The sequence below is a fragment of the Amblyraja radiata genome, unplaced genomic scaffold (assembly GCF_010909765.2).
Source record: "Amblyraja radiata isolate CabotCenter1 unplaced genomic scaffold, sAmbRad1.1.pri S43, whole genome shotgun sequence".
Lineage (NCBI taxonomy): Eukaryota > Metazoa > Chordata > Chondrichthyes > Rajiformes > Rajidae > Amblyraja > Amblyraja radiata.
In genome coordinates this window covers 5336720-5356149 of record NW_022630150.1, presented here as the reverse complement: position 1 = coordinate 5356149, position 19430 = coordinate 5336720, and the positions used below count along the sequence as shown (strand labels likewise).

At 48.8% G+C, this 19430-nt stretch overlaps 1 protein-coding gene across 1 annotated transcript in view; it reads left to right on the top strand.

Annotated features, from left to right (window-relative positions):
- The window catches only part of dnah2 (dynein axonemal heavy chain 2), a 121087-nt gene that overhangs the window by 25559 nt on the left and 76098 nt on the right, over window positions 1–19430 (top strand). Inside the window, exons 14-26 of the mRNA XM_033016320.1 lie at window positions 607–753; window positions 2478–2634; window positions 6242–6481; window positions 7746–7925; window positions 9189–9336; window positions 10263–10455; window positions 12691–12891; window positions 13696–13852; window positions 13956–14130; window positions 14801–14964; window positions 16658–16819; window positions 18508–18611; window positions 19233–19389. Coding sequence (XP_032872211.1) covers window positions 607–753; window positions 2478–2634; window positions 6242–6481; window positions 7746–7925; window positions 9189–9336; window positions 10263–10455; window positions 12691–12891; window positions 13696–13852; window positions 13956–14130; window positions 14801–14964; window positions 16658–16819; window positions 18508–18611; window positions 19233–19389 — 2185 coding nt within the window. The remainder of the gene's footprint in view (window positions 1–606; window positions 754–2477; window positions 2635–6241; window positions 6482–7745; window positions 7926–9188; window positions 9337–10262; window positions 10456–12690; window positions 12892–13695; window positions 13853–13955; window positions 14131–14800; window positions 14965–16657; window positions 16820–18507; window positions 18612–19232; window positions 19390–19430) is intronic.

The following is a 19430-nucleotide window of genomic DNA, read 5'->3' as shown; positions in this document are numbered from 1 at the left end:
CAGCCTGTAGCAACACAGATAAAGTGGTCAAAGTGGTCAAAAAACTTTATTTACCATTTGTGCTTACACACATAGGAACTCTTGTGCGGCTATTCAGAGAGTCAAGTTACGTTAAAAAATTAAAATTAAAAATTAAAAAAAAAAAAAAGACACACAGGAGACACATAGAGCATTGTAGCTTGCACAAACACTATATCAGGACATCAGTTCATTTTGTTGTGTTTTGGCCAAGAGTCTCACTGTTGCAGGGAAGAAGCTCTTAAAAAAGCGTGTTCTGTTTGTGGCGATACTGTCCGCTCGTCTGTGCCTGAGGTTGTATGTGCAGTTTTTGTGTTTGAGCAGGGAGTGAGCTGGATGTAGTGTGTCTCTAATGATTCTCCCTGCTCTTTTTTGACAGCGCTGTGTGTAGATTGTGTCCATGGAGGGGAGTTCAGTTCTGATGATCCTCTCAGCAGTCTTTATGACTCTTTGCAGAGCCTTCCTCTCTATCTGTGTGGTGTTTCCATACCACACCGTGATGCCTGTGGTATAAATCATATAATTCATAGATATAATTCATCAGATAGTTGTGCCAGTTCTGTTACTCCTGTGTCTGTTGTCTTGCAGGTATCTGCTGGAGTTGTTTGATGAAATCCATTATTGGGACCGCCTACTCTTTGAGATACCTCACTATGTGATGGAGATCTACCAGCGGAGAGAAGACCTCAGGAAGCTGCGTGAGAGTGTCCTCCTGGTTGTGCGTGATTACAACAGGTCAGAGCAGATGCTTACACACTCCACATTCCCACTTGAATCATAGAAACATGGACAATCGGCCCGTTCCTGCCTTCTCCCCATATCCGGGACGACAGATGGCACAATGGGCTAAGTGTTCGGCTGGCAACCGGAAGGTAGCCGGTTCGAATCCCGCTTGGAGTGCATACTGTCGTTGTGTCCTTGGGCAAGACACTTCACCCACCTTTGCCTGTGTGTGAATGTGTGTGAATGTGTGTGAATGTGTGTGAGTGATTGGTGGTGGTCGGAGGGGCCGTAGGCGCAGATTGGCAGCCACGCTTCCGTCAGTCTGCCCCAGGGCAGCTGTGGCTACAGAAGTAGCTTACCACCACCGAGTGTGACTGAGGAGTGAATGAATAATGCGATGTAAAGCGCCTTGAGTATTAGAAAGGCGCTATATAAATCCCATCCATTATTATTATTATATCCCTTGATTCCGTTAGCCCCAAGAGCTGAATCTAACTCCGGTGAATTGGCCTCCGCTGCCTTCTGTGGCAGAGAATTCCACAGATTCACAACTCTCTGGGTGAGAACGTTCCTCCTCATCTCAGTCCTAAATGGCCGACCCCTTTTTTCTTACCAAAGTGCCCCCTGGCATTTGTGGTTGTGATGCTGGTTTGCCATCACTTTTCAATCCGTTTTAGATTCCTCTTGTACTTGTAACATTGTTAGGGCCAGACACAAAATGCTGGAGTAACTCGGCGGGTCAGGCAGCATCTCTGGAGAAAAAGAATATCCTTCAGAATTCTGAAGGAGTGTTCTGACCCCAGACATCACCTATTCCTTTTCTCCGGTGATGCAGCCTGACCCGCTGAGTTACTCCAGCACTCCAGCACTTTGTGTCTGTCTGTCTGTCTGTAAAACCAGCATCTGCACTTCCTTCCTCCACTTGTGTAAGGTTTCCTTCTGAAGTGTGGTCACCTTCACAAAATAGACTTGATGGGCTGAAGTGGCCTCATTCTGCTCCGATCACGTATGAACTTGTCGTGGACAATCTGCATGCAGCGAACTGCATGCAGCGAAAGATGTCGTGGACAATCTACATGCGGCAAACTGCCACGGATCCTATGGAGATGAAGATCCAAGCAGTTTGCTCTTTGGTGTGAAAAGTGGTGAATGCAAAGAATATACGCCCACACAAGGAGCATCCGTGGAACAGATTTATTGCTTCAGGTGGAGGACCCTCGAGTTCACTAGTTCATGAGTTCTAGGAGCAGAATTAGGCCATTCGGCGCATCTACTCCTCCATTCAATCATGGCTGATCTATCTCACCCTCCTAACCCCATTCCCCTGCCTTCTCCCCATAAACCCTGACACCCCCACAAATCAAGAATCTATCTATCTCTGCCTTTAAAATATCCATTGACTTGGCCTCCACGACCATTTGTGCCAAGGAATTCCGCAGATTCACCACCCTCTGACTAAAGAATTTCCTTCTCATCTCCTTCCTAAAGGACCGTCCTTTAATTCTGAGGCTGTGGCCTCTGGTCCTCGACTCTCCCACTAGTGGAAACATCCTCTCCACATCCACTCTATCCAGGACTTTCACTACTCGGCAAGTTTCAATGCGGTTCCCCCCCTGTGAATGATGAGTTCAGGGTTTGCCAACTTGCAATGCCTCTTGCTCGGGAGGTGAGAACAGTGCAGGCACAGGAAAGAAAGCCCGTGTCTCAGAATAATGTGTATGTTCTCTGGTTTTTAGCATCCTCGATGAGTTAACGAAAGAACAAAGGAATCTCTTCAGAGACAGAATCAAATTCTTGGACAAGAAGATTTCCCCAGGCCTGTCCAAGCTTCAGTGGGCGTCGAGAACTCTGTCCAGTTACTTCATTGATGACTGTCGGATGTACGCCAGACAGGTACGACACGATACGATAGCAGGGACAACAGTCACAAAACACAACACAGACACATGAAACATGAGGTTAAAGTGAAGAGTGGAAACACCAGGATTTGGGATGGGCAAATATTGAGGAGGGGGGAGTCAGTCCTGGGTGTCTATTTACTGAAGGTCCCTGGAATATGAGACATTTCCAGGGAATCACTGGGGAAATCTTTGCTATGGGCAGGAGCGTGAAAGGCAATCTTTGCAGGGAACATTTGGAAAGCAACGATGAGAGGACGGAGGCAGCAGGTTTCGACCCAAAACGTTGCCTATTTCCTTTGTGTTTCGACCCAAAACGTTGCCTATTTCCTTTGTGTTTCGGCCCGAAACGTTGCCTATTTCCTTTGTGTTTCGGCCCGAAACGTTGCCTATTTCCTTTGTGTTTCGGCCCGAAACGTTGCCTATTTCCTTTGTGTTTCGGCCCGAAACGTTGCCTATTTCCTTTGTGTTTCGGCCCGAAACGTTGCCTATTTCCTTTGTGTTTCGGCCCGAAACGTTGCCTATTTCCTTTGTGTTTCGGCCCGAAACGTTGCCTATTTCCTTTGTGTTTCGACCCAAAACGTTGCCTATTTCCTTTGTGTTTCGGCCCGAAACGTTGCCTATTTCCTTTGTGTTTCGGCCCGAAACGTTGCCTATTTCCTTCGCTCCATAGATGCTGCTGCACCTGCTGAGTTTCTCCAGCACTTTTGTGTACCTTCGATTTTCCAGCATCTGCAGTTCCTTCTTAAAGACATTAGAGTGGGGATGGGGAGTAGATTCTGTGATAGAGGCAGAGTAGATGGGAGCATCTATAATGAGCCTGACCGTGAGCAGCGATGAGAATGAACAGAATACGGATTGAGTTCATCGAGTACCTTGTGAAACGTTATCCCCGACACACTCCATGAGAGATGGAAGGAATTGCGGACTGCGATCCTGCCAATCCCACACTGTAATAATAATATCCCTTTAATGTGCCGGGTCACTGTAAACCCAGGGAGGGCTGTGTTTTATGTGAATTGTAACAGCTCCGAGCTGCCGAGGTGGAGGCCGCATGGGCTCCATTGCCGTCCAATTTCAGAACGCAATTCCCAAAACTCCAGTAAAAGGTCTTGAAATTCTGTTGCAATAAAGGCGGCGTGTGATTTATCAGGTCACCAGAAGCCCGCGGCAGTGAGTCGCTGTCACTTTAGCTCATAAAGAAATAAAGATCATGCGTTTCAGCTGCATTCTGTATCCCCTCAGGATGCTCCCTCCACAGGGCATGGCAGCCAATGAAGCATTTGTTTGCTGGTGTAGCCCCTGTAGCAGTAATGCAGGAAGCACGCTAGCCTTGCTAGGCAGGCACAGCACAGCACAGCACAGCAAGCTCCCGGGAACAGCAGTGTAGGAATGGCCAGAGGATCTGTCTCATGATCTGGCCAGATGATCTGACATTGGTGAAGGAACTGCAGATGCTGGAAAATCAAAGGTGGACAAAAAGTGCTGGAGAAACTCAGCGGGTGAGGCAGCATCTATGGAGCGAAGGGAAAGGGTGACGCTTTGGTTCTTCGACTCGAAGAGTCTGAAGAAGGGTCTCGACCCGAAACGTCGCTCCATACATAGAAATATAGAAATTAGGTGCAGGAGTAGGCCATTCGGCCCTTCGAGCCTGCACCATTCGCCATTCAATATGATCATGGCTGATCATCCAACTCAGTATCCAGTACCTGTCTTCTCTCCATACCCCCTGATCCCTTTAGCCACAAGGGCCACATCTAACTCCCTCTTAAATATAGCCAATGAACTGTGGCCTCAACTACCTTCTGTGGCAGAGAATTCCACAGATTCACCACTCTCTGTGTGAAAAATGTTTTCCTCATCTCGGTCCTAAAAGATTTTCCCCTTATCCTTAAACTGTGTGACCCCTTGTTCTGGAATGCTGCCTCACCCACTGAGTTTCTCCAGCATTTTTTGTCTACCTTTGGTGAAGAGTTCATTATCCTCCTGCCATTCTCATTCCACCTGCGAGGATATCAGTGCATCAACTCATCTTGAAATGGCATTCCCTGCACAATAACGCTCCCTCCCTCGGTACTTCCACTCCCTCCCTCCCTCCCTCCCTCAATACTGGATGCCTGAAAGTGTAGCACGCTGACAATGGCCTTGACAGGGTGACACGGAGGCACAGCGGTAGAATTGTTGCCTCACAGCGCCACAGACCCGGGTTTGATCCTGACCGCGGGTGCTGTTTGCGCGGAGTTTGCACATACTCCCTGTGAGCGCGTGTGTTTTCTCCGGGTGCTCCGGTTTCCTCCCACATTCCAAAGGCGTGCAGGATTATAGGTTAATTGTCCCTGGCTTGTGGTCAAGATCTCGTGTCCGGGCGATCGCTGGTCAGCTGGATCTCTAAACTAAAAGTTGCGATAAGTTCCACAAACACCAGATGAGATATCCACTGGATAGACTCGGCTTGTACTCGCTAGAATCTAGAAGATTGAGGGGGGATCTTAGAGAAACTTACAAAATTCTTAAGGGGTTGGACAGGCTAGATGCAGGAAGATTGTTCCCGATGTTGGGGAAGTCCAGAACAAGGGGCCACACACAGTTTAAGGATAAGGGGGAAATCCTTTAGGACCGAGATGAGAAAAACATTTTTCGCACAGAGAGTGGTGAATCTGTGGAACTCTCTGCCACAGAAGGTAGTTGAGGCCAGTTCATTTAAGAGGGAGTTAGATGTGGCCCTTGTGGCTAAAGGGATCAAGTTCAAGTGAGTTTATTGTCATGTGTCCCTGTATAGGACAATTAAATTCTTGCTTTGCTTAAGCACACAGAAAATAGTAGGCATTTACTACAAAACAGATAAATGTGTCCATATACCATGATATAAATATATACACACATGAATAAATAAACTGGTAGCGCAAATAACAGAAAGTGGTTGCTAATAATCAGAGTTTTGTCCGAGCCAGGTTTAATAGCCTGATGGCTGAGGGGAAGTAGCTATTCCTGAACCTGGTTGTTGCAGTCTTCAGGCTCCTGTACCTTCTACCTGAAGGTAGCAGGGAGATGAGTGTGTGGCCAGGATGGTGTGGGTCTTTGATGAGGGGGTATGGAGAGAAGGCAGGTACAGGGTCAGGGGGTATGGAGAGAAGGCAGGTACAGGATACTGAGTTGGATGATCAGCCATGATCATATTGAATGGCGGTGCAGGCTCGAAGGGCCGAATGGCCTCTACTCCTGCACCTATTGTCTATGTTTCTATGTTTCTAATGAATCCTGTTGAGACTTCAGGAAACCCACGTGGTCACAGGGAGAACGTACAAACTCCGCACAGACAGCACCCGTAGTTGGGATCGAACCAGCGTCTCCGGTGCCACTACCGCTGCGCCACCGTGTCGACCTGAGATTGTTAGTCTATTCAGCAACGGCAAATGGACACAAAAGGCTGGAGTAACTCAGGCAGTATCTCTGGAGAGAAGGGATGGGTGTCTCCAGAGACGCTGCCTGTCCCGCAGAGTTACTCCGGCTTTTTGTGTCTATCTTCTGTTTAAACCAGGGTCTGCAGTTCCTTCTTGCGCGTGCTGAGTAACGGCCGGTGGTTTACGTGCGTTCTCCAACAGCTGCAGCTGACCATCGACGAGTACAAGGCCTCCAGTCTGCAGATCCAACAGTTTACCTTCCAAATGAGCGAGATGCTGCTGGTGCACATCGACGGCAAACGCACCTACAGCGACAAGGATTTCCGAGAAGCTCAGAAGTCCCACCAGGAGCACATCCAGTCAAAGCTGTTAAAGTCACACAAGGAAATCGTGACCATTATGCGGCAAACCTACCTTGTCTTCAAGGGCGATGGATCTGAGGTGACTACCCCCCTGTCCTTCCTTCTGCTACGATGGACCGATAATATTTTGTGTCTATCTTCCGTTTAAACCAGCATCTGCACTTCCTTCCTACACAAATCATACTATACATGGATAATAGCCCTGTCCCACCATACGAGTTCATTCCAACAGCTCTCCCGAGTTTAAAAAAAAATCAAACTCGTGGGAAGCTCGGAGAATGAACGTAGCGGGTACGTCGGAGCTCGGGGACGTCTCTTAGCGGCTCGTACCGCTAACGGCAGGTACTCGGGAAGACTCGCTGCTCCACTCCCTTTCTTGCTGGATATATACAGGAAGAGATGTATCAACAGAGCCATCTCCATCATCAAAGACCCCTACCACCCATCGCATCACATATTCTCCATCCTGCCATCTGGGAAGAGGTACAGGAGCATTAGCTGCAAAACCAGCAGGATGCTCCTCAGCTTCTTCCCGCAGGCTATAAGACTGATAAACGGACTTAGCCCCCTGCCAAAGTATCGCGCACCAACCACCAACCTGGACACGCTGCAGCAGCTGTCGATCGGAACGCCTGTTGATGTTTAGTAGAGAGTAGAGTGTTTAATTTAATTTGTTCATGATATATGTTTTTTATTTCTAGTTATTTGTTGTTATTTGTACTGCACACTGAATGGACACTGGTTGAGCAACGTTTTTTTGTTTCCTCTGGGTATGTGAGTACTCAGGAAATGACAATAAAGATATACTGATACTGATAACGGCAGGTAAGCTCGGGAAGACTCGTGAAGATTTTTCAACATGTTGAAAAAATGTCCACGAGAGCCCCGTGTACCGACGAGCGGCCATTACCCGTAAATCTCCGAGTTCAAATCAGGGAAAACTCAGGAGAGCTCTTGGAATGAACTCGTACCGTGGGACAGGGCCATTACAGCACGGAAACAGACCCTTTGGCCCAACTTGCCCACACTGACCAACATGCCCCATCTACATCCTACACCGTCTCTTGTTTCCCCACAGTCCCTCCTCTATCACATTTCCTTCTGAAAGCCAGCCTTGTTAATTCAGTGAGCTTGGACGTTGATAGACTCAAAAAGCTGGAGTAACTCAGCGGGTCAGACAACATCTGTGGAGAAAAGGAATAGGTGACGTTTCGGGTGGAGACCCTTCTTCGGAATGATGTGGGCGTCGGGGAGTGGGGGGGCGGGAGATCAGGCGGGCGGAGTGAAGGTGTTCAGCGTTGAGATGTTTTCTGTCCGCTGATCGTAGTTTGTCACGCTTTCAGGTGCAGCATCATTGGTTAAATTATGCCAAGAAAGTGGACCGTTTGGTGGAGGAAGGCTTCAGACTAAACATTAAACGGTCCCTGCTGGAACTGTCCAAGGCCATCAATGGTGATCCCAAATCCACACCCAATGCGCTCTTCAGGGTGATGGTGGTTCTCCAGGATGACATGCCAGGAAAGGTAAGTCCCACAGCTCATTGCAACACCTGTCATGGGTACACCTGCCATTGCAACACCTGTCATTAACACACATGTCATGGGACCACCTGTCATGGGTACACCTGTCATGGGTACACCTGCCATTGCAACACCTGTGCATGGGAACACCTGTGCATGGGAACACCTGTGCATGGGAACACCTGTGCATGGGAACACCTGTCATGGGTACACCTGTCATGGGAACACCTGTGCATGGGCACACCTGTCATGGGTACACCTGTGCATGGGTACACCTGTGCATGGGAACACCTGTCATGGGAACACCTGTCATGGGTACACCTGTGCATGGGTACACCTGTGCATGGGAACACCTGTGCATGGGAACACCTGTCATGGGTACACCTGTGCATGGGAACACCTGTGCATGGGAACACCTGTCATGGGAACACCTGTCATGGGAACACCTGTGCATGGGCACACCTGTCATGGGTACACCTGTGCATGGGTACACCTGTCATGGGAACACCTGTCATGGGAACACCTGTGCATGGGCACACCTGTCATGGGTACACCTGTGCATGGGTACACCTGTCATGGGAACACCTGTGCATGGGAACACCTGCCATGGGAACACCTGTGCATGGGTACACCTGTCATTGCAACACCTGTCATGGGAACACCTGTGCATGGGTACACCTGTGCATGGGTACACCTGTGCATGGGAACACCTGTGCATGGGTACACCTGTGCATGGGAACACCTGTGCATGGGAACACCTGTCATTGCAACACCTGTCATGGGAACACCTGTGCATGGGTACACCTGTGCATGGGAACACCTGTGCATGGGTACACCTGTGCATGTGAACACCTGTCATGGGTACACCTGTCATGGGAACACCTGTCATTGCAACACCTGTCATTGCAACACCTGTCATGGGAACACCTGTCATGGGAACACCTGTGCATGTACACAGAGAGTGGTGAATCTGTGGAATTCTCTACCACAGAAAGTAGTTGAGGCCACAGTTCATTGGCTATATTTAAGAGGGAGTTAGATGTGGCCCTTGTGGCTAAAGGGATCAGGGGGTATGGAGAGAAGGCAGGTACGGGATACTGAGTTGGATGATCAGCCATGATCATATTGAATGGCGGTGCAGGCTCGAAGGGCTGAATGGCCTCTACTCCTGCACCTATTTTCTATGTTTCTATGTTTGTGTTTTGGCGATGGTCGGGCTGGGACCGTTGCTCAGTTCCTCATGTCCTGCCACCGACTATCTTTCAGGTGGAGTTCTCACCCACACTATCTAAGCTTGCCAGTATTGTCAACAACATTAGCAGTCAGGTGAAGGCCACCCTCTCCATCTTCAAGCGTATCCCAGAGTTACTAACCCGGAGGAAATCAACTCTGCAAGCCATCGTTCTCAACATTGGTAAGTTCAGCTGAGTGACTTCCCACATCCCAGCACCGTGGGTCCCCCACGATATGACACCATACGATACAATACAATAGAACTTTATTTATCCCAGGAGGGTAATTAATCTGGCAACGACCATAAAGCACAAAATACATGAAACATGAAATTAAAGTTGCAGAGCTCTCATTAGCGAGAGGAGGAGAACTTCAAAGTAAGCACACCTTGAGGAGATTTCACAGTGGAACAGACAAAATATGTAGGAAGGAACTGCAGGTGCTGGTTTAAACTGAAGATAGACACAAAAAGCTGGAGTAACTCAGCGGCTCAGACAGCATCTCTGGCGAGAAGGAATAGGTGACGTTACTGGTCGAAACCCTTCTTCAGACTGAGAGTTAGGGGGAAGAGAGATATGGACAGTGATATAGAACAAATGAATGAGTGAGTCTGGGTCAAAATGTGTTTGTAGAGTGGGGGAGATGGGTATTTGGTTAGGTTTAGAGAGATGTGGACCAAACGCGGGTGGGCAGGTGGGCCTAGTGTAGATGGGGCATCTTGGTTGACCTGGGTGTGTTTGACCTTTGGGCTGTAAGACTTTATGACTATGACACTCCTTAAAACCTGTCTCTAAAGAATTTATTTGGTCTGTATAATGGTATTGATTGAAATAGGTATAATATTTGTGGTAAAAAGATCATTTTTATAGCATTTATTCTACCTATTAAGGACAAGGGCAGTGTTTTCCAGAATTTAATCAGCGCATTCAATTTAGTTAATAAAGGCATGAAGTTAGCATTAAATAATGATTTATACTTGAATTTTTCTGTTGCAATTTTATAGGGGAATTTTAATAGGTGTGTCGATTCTTGAGGGTTTAAAAACTGGTAAAGGGGCAAAACAAACAGGTGGTTGTGGATAAAATCTAAGGCATTGTGTCCACGCAGAGGGCGATGAGGAGATCAAGAAGATCCAGATGCAGATCAGTAACGGCATGACAACCAACGCTTCAAACCTTCAGAACTACTTGAAGACCTGGGATACATATCGCGAGATCTGGGAGATCAACAAAGATTCCTTCATCCGCCGTTACCAGCGACTCAAGCCCGCCGTCTCGTCCTTCGATGCTGACATTGCTCGGTCAGACGGTTTGCCACAAAATGTATTTCATAAGGTCATAAGTGATAGGAGCGGAATTAGGCCATTCGGCCCATCAAGTCTACTCCCGCCATTCAATCGTGGCTGATCTATCTCTCCCCCCTAACCCCATTCTCCTGCCTTCTCCCCGTAACCCCTGACACCCGCACTAATCAAGAATCTATCTCTGCCTTAAATGTATCCATTGACTTGACCTCCACAGCCGTCTGTGGCAACAAATCCCACAGATTCACCGCCCACCCTCTGGGGTGTGGAATGGAGGGGAAGAAGAAAGATGAACCTGGAGCGAGGGGGGACCACAGTGAGGGGGGAGAACAAAGGAGGGCCAGGCGTGGGGGAAGGAAGGGGGTGAAAAACGGTGGACCTGGCCTAGTGTGCTTTGTAACTTTGTCAGTACCCTTTATGTGGTGACTATTTGTATACCTTGGGCGTCTCACTGTGACTTGTCACATGTAACAATAAAGTATTCATTCACTCACTCACTCACTCATTCATTCATTCATTCATTCATTCATTCATTCATTCATTCACTCACTCACTCACTCACTCACTCACTCACTCACTCACTCACTCACTCACTCACTCACTCATTCATTCACTCACTCACTCACTCACTCACTCACTCACTCACTCACTCATTCATTCACTCACTCACTCACTCACTCACTCACTCACTCACTCACTCACTCACTCACTCACTCACTCCACTCACTCACGCACGACTACGCACGCACGCACGCACGCACTCACGCACGCACGCACGCACGCACGCACGCACAAACTCACTCACTCACTGCACGACTCACTCACACGCAACACTCACGCACTCACTCACTCACGCACCACGCACGCACTCACTCACGCACTCACTCACTCACTCAACACACTCACTTCACGCACTCACCTCACTCACTCAACCCACTCACTCACTCACTCACTCACTCACGCTCACTCATCATTCATTCATTCACTCACTCACTCACTCACTCACTCACTCACCACTCACTCATACGCACTCATTCACTCACCCGCTCGCACCACTCACTCACTCACTCACACTCACTCACGCCACTCAATCACTCACCTCACTCACTCACTGCACTCACTCACTCACTCAGTCACTCACTCACTCACTCACTCACTCACTCACCCTCACTCACTCACTCACTCACGCACTCACTCACTCAACCTCACTCCACCACCCACCCACCCCGCAACAATCGTCACTCATTCACTCACCCGCTCCTCACCACTCACTCACTCACTCACTCACTCACTCACACTCACTCCCTCACGCTCACTCACTCAAGCACTCACTCACCCCACCCCCCCACCCACCCACGAACAGCCCTCCTCGCACTCACTCACTCCCCCACCCACCCCCACACTCACGCAGCACTCACGCACGCACGCACGCACGAACGCACCCACCCACCCACCAATCACTCACGCACTGCACGCACTGCACGCACGCAACTCACCCACCCACCCACCACCACCCACTCACTCACTCACTCACTCACTCACTCACCCACTCACCCACCCACTCACTCACCCACTCACTCACTCACTCACTCACTCACTCACCCACCCACTCACCCACTCACTCACTCACTCACTCACTCACTCACTCACTCACTCACCCACCCACTCACTCACCCACTCACTCACTCACTCACTCACTCACTCACTCACTCACTCACCCACCCACCCACCCACTCACTCACTCACTCACTCACTCACTCACTCACTCACTCACTCGCCCACCCACCCACTCACTCACTCACTCACTCACTCACTCATTCACTCACTCATTCAAGTCCATTTTATTTCTATAGCACATTTAAAAACAACTCTCGTTGACCAAAGTGCTTCACACCGGTGCAGGTACTAACATTCTACATACAGTGGTACATAGATCTAACAATACATACATAAATACATACATACACACAGTGCTCCCTCAGAGGACCTCAAGAAAGGCTTGTGAGTAAAAATAGGTTTTAAGTCTCAACTTAAAAGAGTGGATGGAGGGGGCAGTTCTGATGGGAAGGTGGATGCTGTTCCACAGTCTAGGGGCTGCAACTGCAAAGGCACGGTCGCCCCTGGGCTTAAACCTGGACCGCGGGATGGTCAGTAACCCCCAAGTCGGCCGACTTCATTCATTCATTCATTCCTTCGTTTGTTGGTTAATTCAACGTTGCTCCTTCGTTGCAGTTACACGGAAGTGGCAAACAACGTGCAGAAGGAGGAGACGGTCGTGCAGATTCAGTTTGTGCTCCTCGACTGCTCTCCGCTCAAGTTCTCCCTCGTTCAGCATTGCAACGAGTGGCAGAACAAATTCACCACCTTGCTGAGCGAGATGGCAAGCAACATGCTGATGGACCTGCTCGAGTTCCTCAATGACAATAAAATAAAGTGAGTAGGCCATGCCCAGGTATCACTGCCATGCTCACAGCTACCAGTTCCTTCCTTAAACTTTCACCCCCACCTCTGTTAAAGTCACAGGGAGAGCATACAAAAGTAGACACAAAATGCTGGAGCAACTTCAACCAGTTCCGTCTCATTAAGCCCCTGTCCCACTGAACGAGGTAATTCAAGAGTTCTCACGAGTTTTCCCCTGATTCGACCTCGGAGAATGTCCGTAGCGGGTCCGTCGGAGTTGGTGAATGTCCCGTAGCGGCTCGTACAAGTAACGGGAGGTACTCGGGAAATCCAGTAAACTTGTGGCGTTTGTGACTTGTTAAACTTTTTACTCGTTCGAGCCGCTACGAGACCCATGGTTCTGGACTCCCCCAACATGGGGAACATGATTCCTGCCTCTTCTTGGTTCTTGGTTTCTTGGTCCTCCAAAATATTCCAAATGGAATTTAAACTGTGGAGGTGGTGAAGGGAGGGCTTAAGCCAGAAAGGGTTATTGGGAAGAAAGAGCTACTTTAAATGTAGTTGCATCTGGTTGGGTAACTATAGTTGGGTGGAGATTATTCCATGCTTTAATTGTGTGTGCGGGGGAAGAACGAATTGCTGTAACACATCTGTCTTTGTAGCTGGGATCACAAATTGGATCGAATGCCCTCGTCTGCTGGTCCAATCCTTTAAGGATGTTATGCTTCTGTAAGATCAAGGGTATTGAGTGGCGTGCTGAAGATTGGGCTTGCTGCCGTAACGTGCACTCTCTCCACACCGACCCGATCCCCCCCCTCCCCCACTCCCATCTCTCAGGATCAGCCGTGTCCCGCAGAATTTGGAGGAGCTGAGCGCTGGAATGCAGCTGCTGGAGTCTCTTCAAACGGAACTCCCGAAGACCGAGGCACGCATTCCGCCCATCCACGACCAGTTCAGCATCTTGGAGAAATACGAGTTCCAGATAGAGGAAAGCGTAAGTGTTCCCTCAGGCCACGAGGAGAAGGCATCTGCACCTTAGCCCCCCCTCGCCCCTCACACCCTTCTCCCCTAACCCCCACTCCTCTCTATTGTCGCAGGTCCAGTTCCATTTAGAGTCCTTGAATGGCGAATGGATGAACTTCCAACAAATACTCATCGACAGCGAGACCATGCTGAAGAAGAGCAAGGAGAAGTTCCGGACCGGCCTCATCCACTCGGCCGAAGAAATGAAGAAGAAGACACAATCGGCCATTGAAGAATTTTCCAACAGAGGTAGGCAGCGATCACCAGCCCCACAAAATGGTGGAGTAACTCAGCGGGACAGGCTTGGGTGACGTTACGGGTCAACACCCTTCTTCAGAGGCCGTCAATGGCAGATCTATCTCTCCCACCTAACCCCATTCTCCTGCCTTCTCCCCATAACCCCCGACACCTATACTAATCAAGATTCTATCTATCTCTGCCTTAAAAATATCCATTGACTTGGCCACCACAAAGAATTCCACAGATTCACCACCCTCTGACTGAAGAAATTCCTTCTCATCTCATAGAAACATAGAAACATAGACAATAGGTGCAGGAGTAGAGGCCATTCGGCCCTTCGAGCCTGCACCGCCATTCGATATGATCATGGCTGATCATCCAACTCAGAATCCCATCAGGATCTCTCCATACCCCCTGATCCCTTTAGCCACAAAGGGATCTCCTTCCTAAAGGAACGTCCTTTGATTTGATTTGATTTTGATTCAATTTATTGTCATTGCACTTTTCAGTGCAACGAAATGGTTTAGCCTGCAGTCATAACATAGAATAAATGTTTAATTCTGAGGCTGTGCCCTCTGGTCCTAGACTCTCCCACTAGTGGAAACATCCTCTCCACATCCACTCTATCCAAGCCTTTCACTATTCTGAGTTGACTGGCGGCCTTCTGTTTCCTCTGCAGCTCCCTTCAGCAGCACCATGAGCCCCGACGCTGCCCTTGCCCTGATCGCCGAGCTACGCAACAACCTCAACTCACTGAAGGACGAGGAGAATAACATCCGCAATGGCCTCAACGTCTTCAAGATTGACCAGCCCTTGTCCAAGGAGCTGCAGGCCCTGGAGAAAGTAAGCAAATGTTGTTCTGTCAACTGTAAAGCTCAGAACGATGTCTGTCAACAGGATCTCCTCCCCTGCTGGGACCGTCTCATAGCCCTGCATACTTCAAATATCTCTCCAACTTTTAATCTGCCAGTCCCCATTGAATCTGGTCAAAAAGCCGAGCCAGCATCATCAGAGACCTACACCAACCACCCTGGCCACACACAGCCTGACCACTGTAACGTCCAGGATCAGCAACAGATCCTTCCCTTAAACAAGACAACCTCAAATAAGCTCTCAACTACATAGACTATTATTGTGAAGATAGACACAAAATGCTGGATTAACTCAGCGGGACAGGCAGCATCTCTGGAGAGAAGGAATGGGTCCCCGGTCGAGACCTGGAACGTCACCCATTCCTTCTCTCCAGAGATGCTTCCTGTCCGACTGAGTTACTCCAGCTTTTTGTATATATATATATATATATATATATATATATATAAATGTATGATTTGTATATATGTGTAGATATGAGTGTGTATCTACACACACACACCAAACTTGTTTCTGGTGTATTATTATATTGTTTACAGTGTACTATGTGTTGTGCTGCTGCAAGTAATGGTCCTGTCCCACTTTCCCAAGTTACTGACAAATTCTCCAGAGTTTTCCCCTTGATTCAAACTCGGAGAATGTCCGTAGCGAGTCCGTGGATATATTGTAGCGGCTCGTAATGCCAGCCATAGAGACTCGGGGCATCAATAATAATAATAATGGATGGGATTTATATAGCGCCTTTCTAATACTCAAGGCGCTTTACATCGCATTATTCATTCACTCCTCAGTCACACTCGGTGGTGGTAAGCTACTTCTGTAGCCACAGCTGCCCTGGGGCAGACTGACGGAAGCGTGGCTGCCAATCTGCGCCTACGGCCCCTCCGACCACCACCAATCACTCACACACATTCACACACAGGCAAAGGTGGGTGAAGTGTCTTGCCCAAGGACACAACGACAGTATGCACTCCAAGCGGGATTCGAACCGGCTACCTTCCGGTTGCCAGCCGAACACTTAGCCCATTGTGCCATCTGTCGTCCCATCAGGCAAGTCGGGACGTTTTTTCAGCATGATGAAAATAGACAATAGACAATAGGTGCAGGAGTAGAGGCCATTCGGCCCTTCGAGCCAGCACCGCCATTCAATGTGATCATGGCTGATCATCCCCAATCAGTACCCCGTTCCTGCCTTCTCCCCATATCCCCTGACTCCGCTATTTTAAGAGCCCTATCTAGCTCTCTCTTGAAAGCATCCAGAGAACCTGCCTCCACCGCCCCTCTGAGGCAGAGAATTCCACAGACTCACAACTCTCTGTGAGAAATGTGTTTCCTCGTCTCCGTTCTAAATGGCTTACTCCTTAATCTTAAACTGTGTGGCCCCTGGTTCTGGACTCCCCCGACATCGGGAACATGTTTCCTGCGCATCGGGAACATGTTTCCTGCTCATCGGGAACATGTTTCCTGCCCATCGGGCCAAAAACATGTCCACGAGCCAGTACCTACGGCTGGCTATTACCATAATTCTCCGAGTTTGAATCAAGGGGAAAACTCGGGAGAATTCGTGAATAACTCGGGAAAGTGGGACAGGGGCTTAAAAATATCCTTGTTCTGTCCGGGACACATGACAATGAAACACTCTTGACTCTCACGACTCTTTCTCCAGGATCTCGACTTCCTTCAGCAAGCATGGGAGGTCACCAAGCAATGGGAAGATTCGTGGGTGGAGTGGAAGGCGGAGAGGTTCAGCTCACTGGTGACACAGATCATGGACAACACTGCTACCGGCTACTACAGGAAACTCCACAAGCTGAGCCAGATACTCAAGGTATTTACCCCGATGGAACCCGGCCACTTTACTTTAGAAAAAAATGGACAATAGCTGCAGGAGTAGAGACCATTCGGCACTTCCAGCTAGCACTGCCATTCAATATGATCATGGCTGATTATCCACAATCAGTACCCCGTTCCAGCTTTATCCCCATATCCCTTGATTCCGTTAACCCTAAGAGCTAAATCCAACTCTCTCTTGAAAACGTCCAGTGAATTGGCCTCCACTGCCGTCTGCGGCAGAGAATCCCACAGATTCACAACTCTCTGGGTGGAAAATTTCTCCTCATCTCAGTCCTAAATGGACGACCCCTTATTCTTAAAAGACTTTAGTCTTTAGAGATACAGCGTGGAAACAGGTCCTTCGGCCCACCGTGTCTGCGATGAGGAAGGACATTATTGCCATAGAGGGAGTGCAGAGAAGGTTCACCAGACTGATTCCTGGGATGTCAGGACTGTCTTATGAAGAAAGACTGGATAGACTTGGTTTATACTCTCTAGAATTTAGGAGATTGAGAGGGCATCTTATAGAAACTTACAAAATTCTTAAGGGGTTGGACAGGCTAGATGCAGGAAGATTGCTCCCGATGTCGGGGAAGTCCAGGACAAGGGGTCACAGCTTAAGGATAAGGGGGAAATCCTTTAAAACCGAGATGAGAAGAACTTTTTTCACACAGAGAGTGGTGAATCTGTGGAACTCTCTGCCACAGAGGGTAGTCGAGGCCACAGTTCATTGGCTATGTTTAAGAGGGAGTTAGATGTGGCCCTTGTGGCTAAGGGGATCAGAGGGTATGGAGAGAAGGCAGGTATGGGATACTGAGTTGGATGATCAGCCATGATCATATTGAATGACGGTGCAGGCTCGAAGGGCCGAATGGCCTACTCCTGCACCTAATTTCTATGTTTCTATGACCAGCGATCCCCCCCCCGTACACTGGCCCACACACGCTGGGGACAATTTTACAACTTACTGAAGCCAATTCAACCTACAAACCTGCACGTCTTTGGAGACCCCGCGCGATCACAATGAGAACGTACTGACAGCACCCGTAGTCAGGATCGAGCTCGGGTCTCCGGCGCTGTGATGTAGCGGCTCCACCGTTGCTCTACCGTACAGACCTAGATTCTCTTGCGTGGTTTCTGGGCCAGCCGCGGCATTGATAGGCAGCGTAGGGAGGCTGTGCCATTACCGTGATGTACTTTATAGACTGCTTGCGTTGGTTGTACCAGAAGCTGCAGTCAATCTAGAGCCAGAGAGAGGTTCTTGAAGTTAGAGAATTTAATATTGGTCCCGCTGAGTTACTCCAACATTTTGTGTCTATTTACAGAGTGTACAATATAGTTTTCAGCATCAGCTCCAGAGACAAAGTCCAATGTCTGTAGGTAGGCACACAATGCTGGAATAACTCAGCGGGACAGGCAGCATCTCTGGAGAGAAGGAATGGGTGACATTTCCGGTCGAGACCCTTCTTCAGACTGAAGACTTCAGACTCTGAGATGCTGCCTGTCCCGTTGAGTTACTCCAGCATTTTGTGTCTACCTTCGGTTTAAACCAGCACCTGCAGTTCTTTCCTACACATTTTGTCCAATGCCCCCAGCTGGGCAGGACCCTGGGAAGGTGTCTGTAGATTGTACATTTCCCTATTCACTGGGTTTAACTTCCTGCCTTTCTATTCAATTCTTTAGGACAGAAACTGGGACATTATAAATACATCGAAGAACAAGGTCCAGCAGTTTAAGAAGACAATGCCACTGATCACTGACCTGAAGAATTCGGCCATGCGTGGCAGGTGAGCTGCAGTCCCTTCCCCGACATGGTTATTCCTGATTCCATGCTCTTCCCTGAGCCTGCCCTGTTCTGGACTCGGCTGAATCCTGTGTCTCGGGTGTCCAGACTGTTAGGTAGTTTAGTCTCCACCGCTTTCCCCAGGGACCGTACCCTCCGGAAACTCCCTGGTTAACTCTTCCCAAACCACCGCCTCCCTGCAACACCTCCTCGGTTGCAGTTGCAGCCCCTAGACTGTGGAACAGCATCCCTCCTCCCATCAGAACTGCCCCCTCCATCGACTCCTTTAAGTCTAGACTTAAAACCTATTTCTACTCACAAGCGTTTCTTGAGGCCCTCTGAGGGAGTGGTGTATGTATGTATATATGTATGTATTGTTTATCTATGTACCACTGTATGTAGCATGTTAGTATCTGCACTGGTGTAAAGCACTTTGGTCATTGAGAGTTGTTTTTAAATGTGCTATCGAATTAAAAGTGACTTGTCACTGCGCAGGCTCGGCTGCCACGATGAAACTTGTCCCATTTACAGTATAAAGTCCATTAAGTGCATTACTTTTTAAAATGTAACGAGACTTGCTACAGCACACCACAGCCGATATTTTTCTGTGGATGTTGACTTTCAGGCACTGGAACAGCATCAAGGACGAGGTACAGAAGGTGTTTGATCAGACCAGCAATGACTTCACGCTGGAGAAGATCATTGACCTAGGATTGGAGCAATATGCTGATGTAATCAGCGGCATCTCATCGGCTGCCAGCAAGGAGCTCTCCATAGAGATGGTAAGGGCAGCAGGCGTGTTGCTCTTGGGCCCAGTGCACTG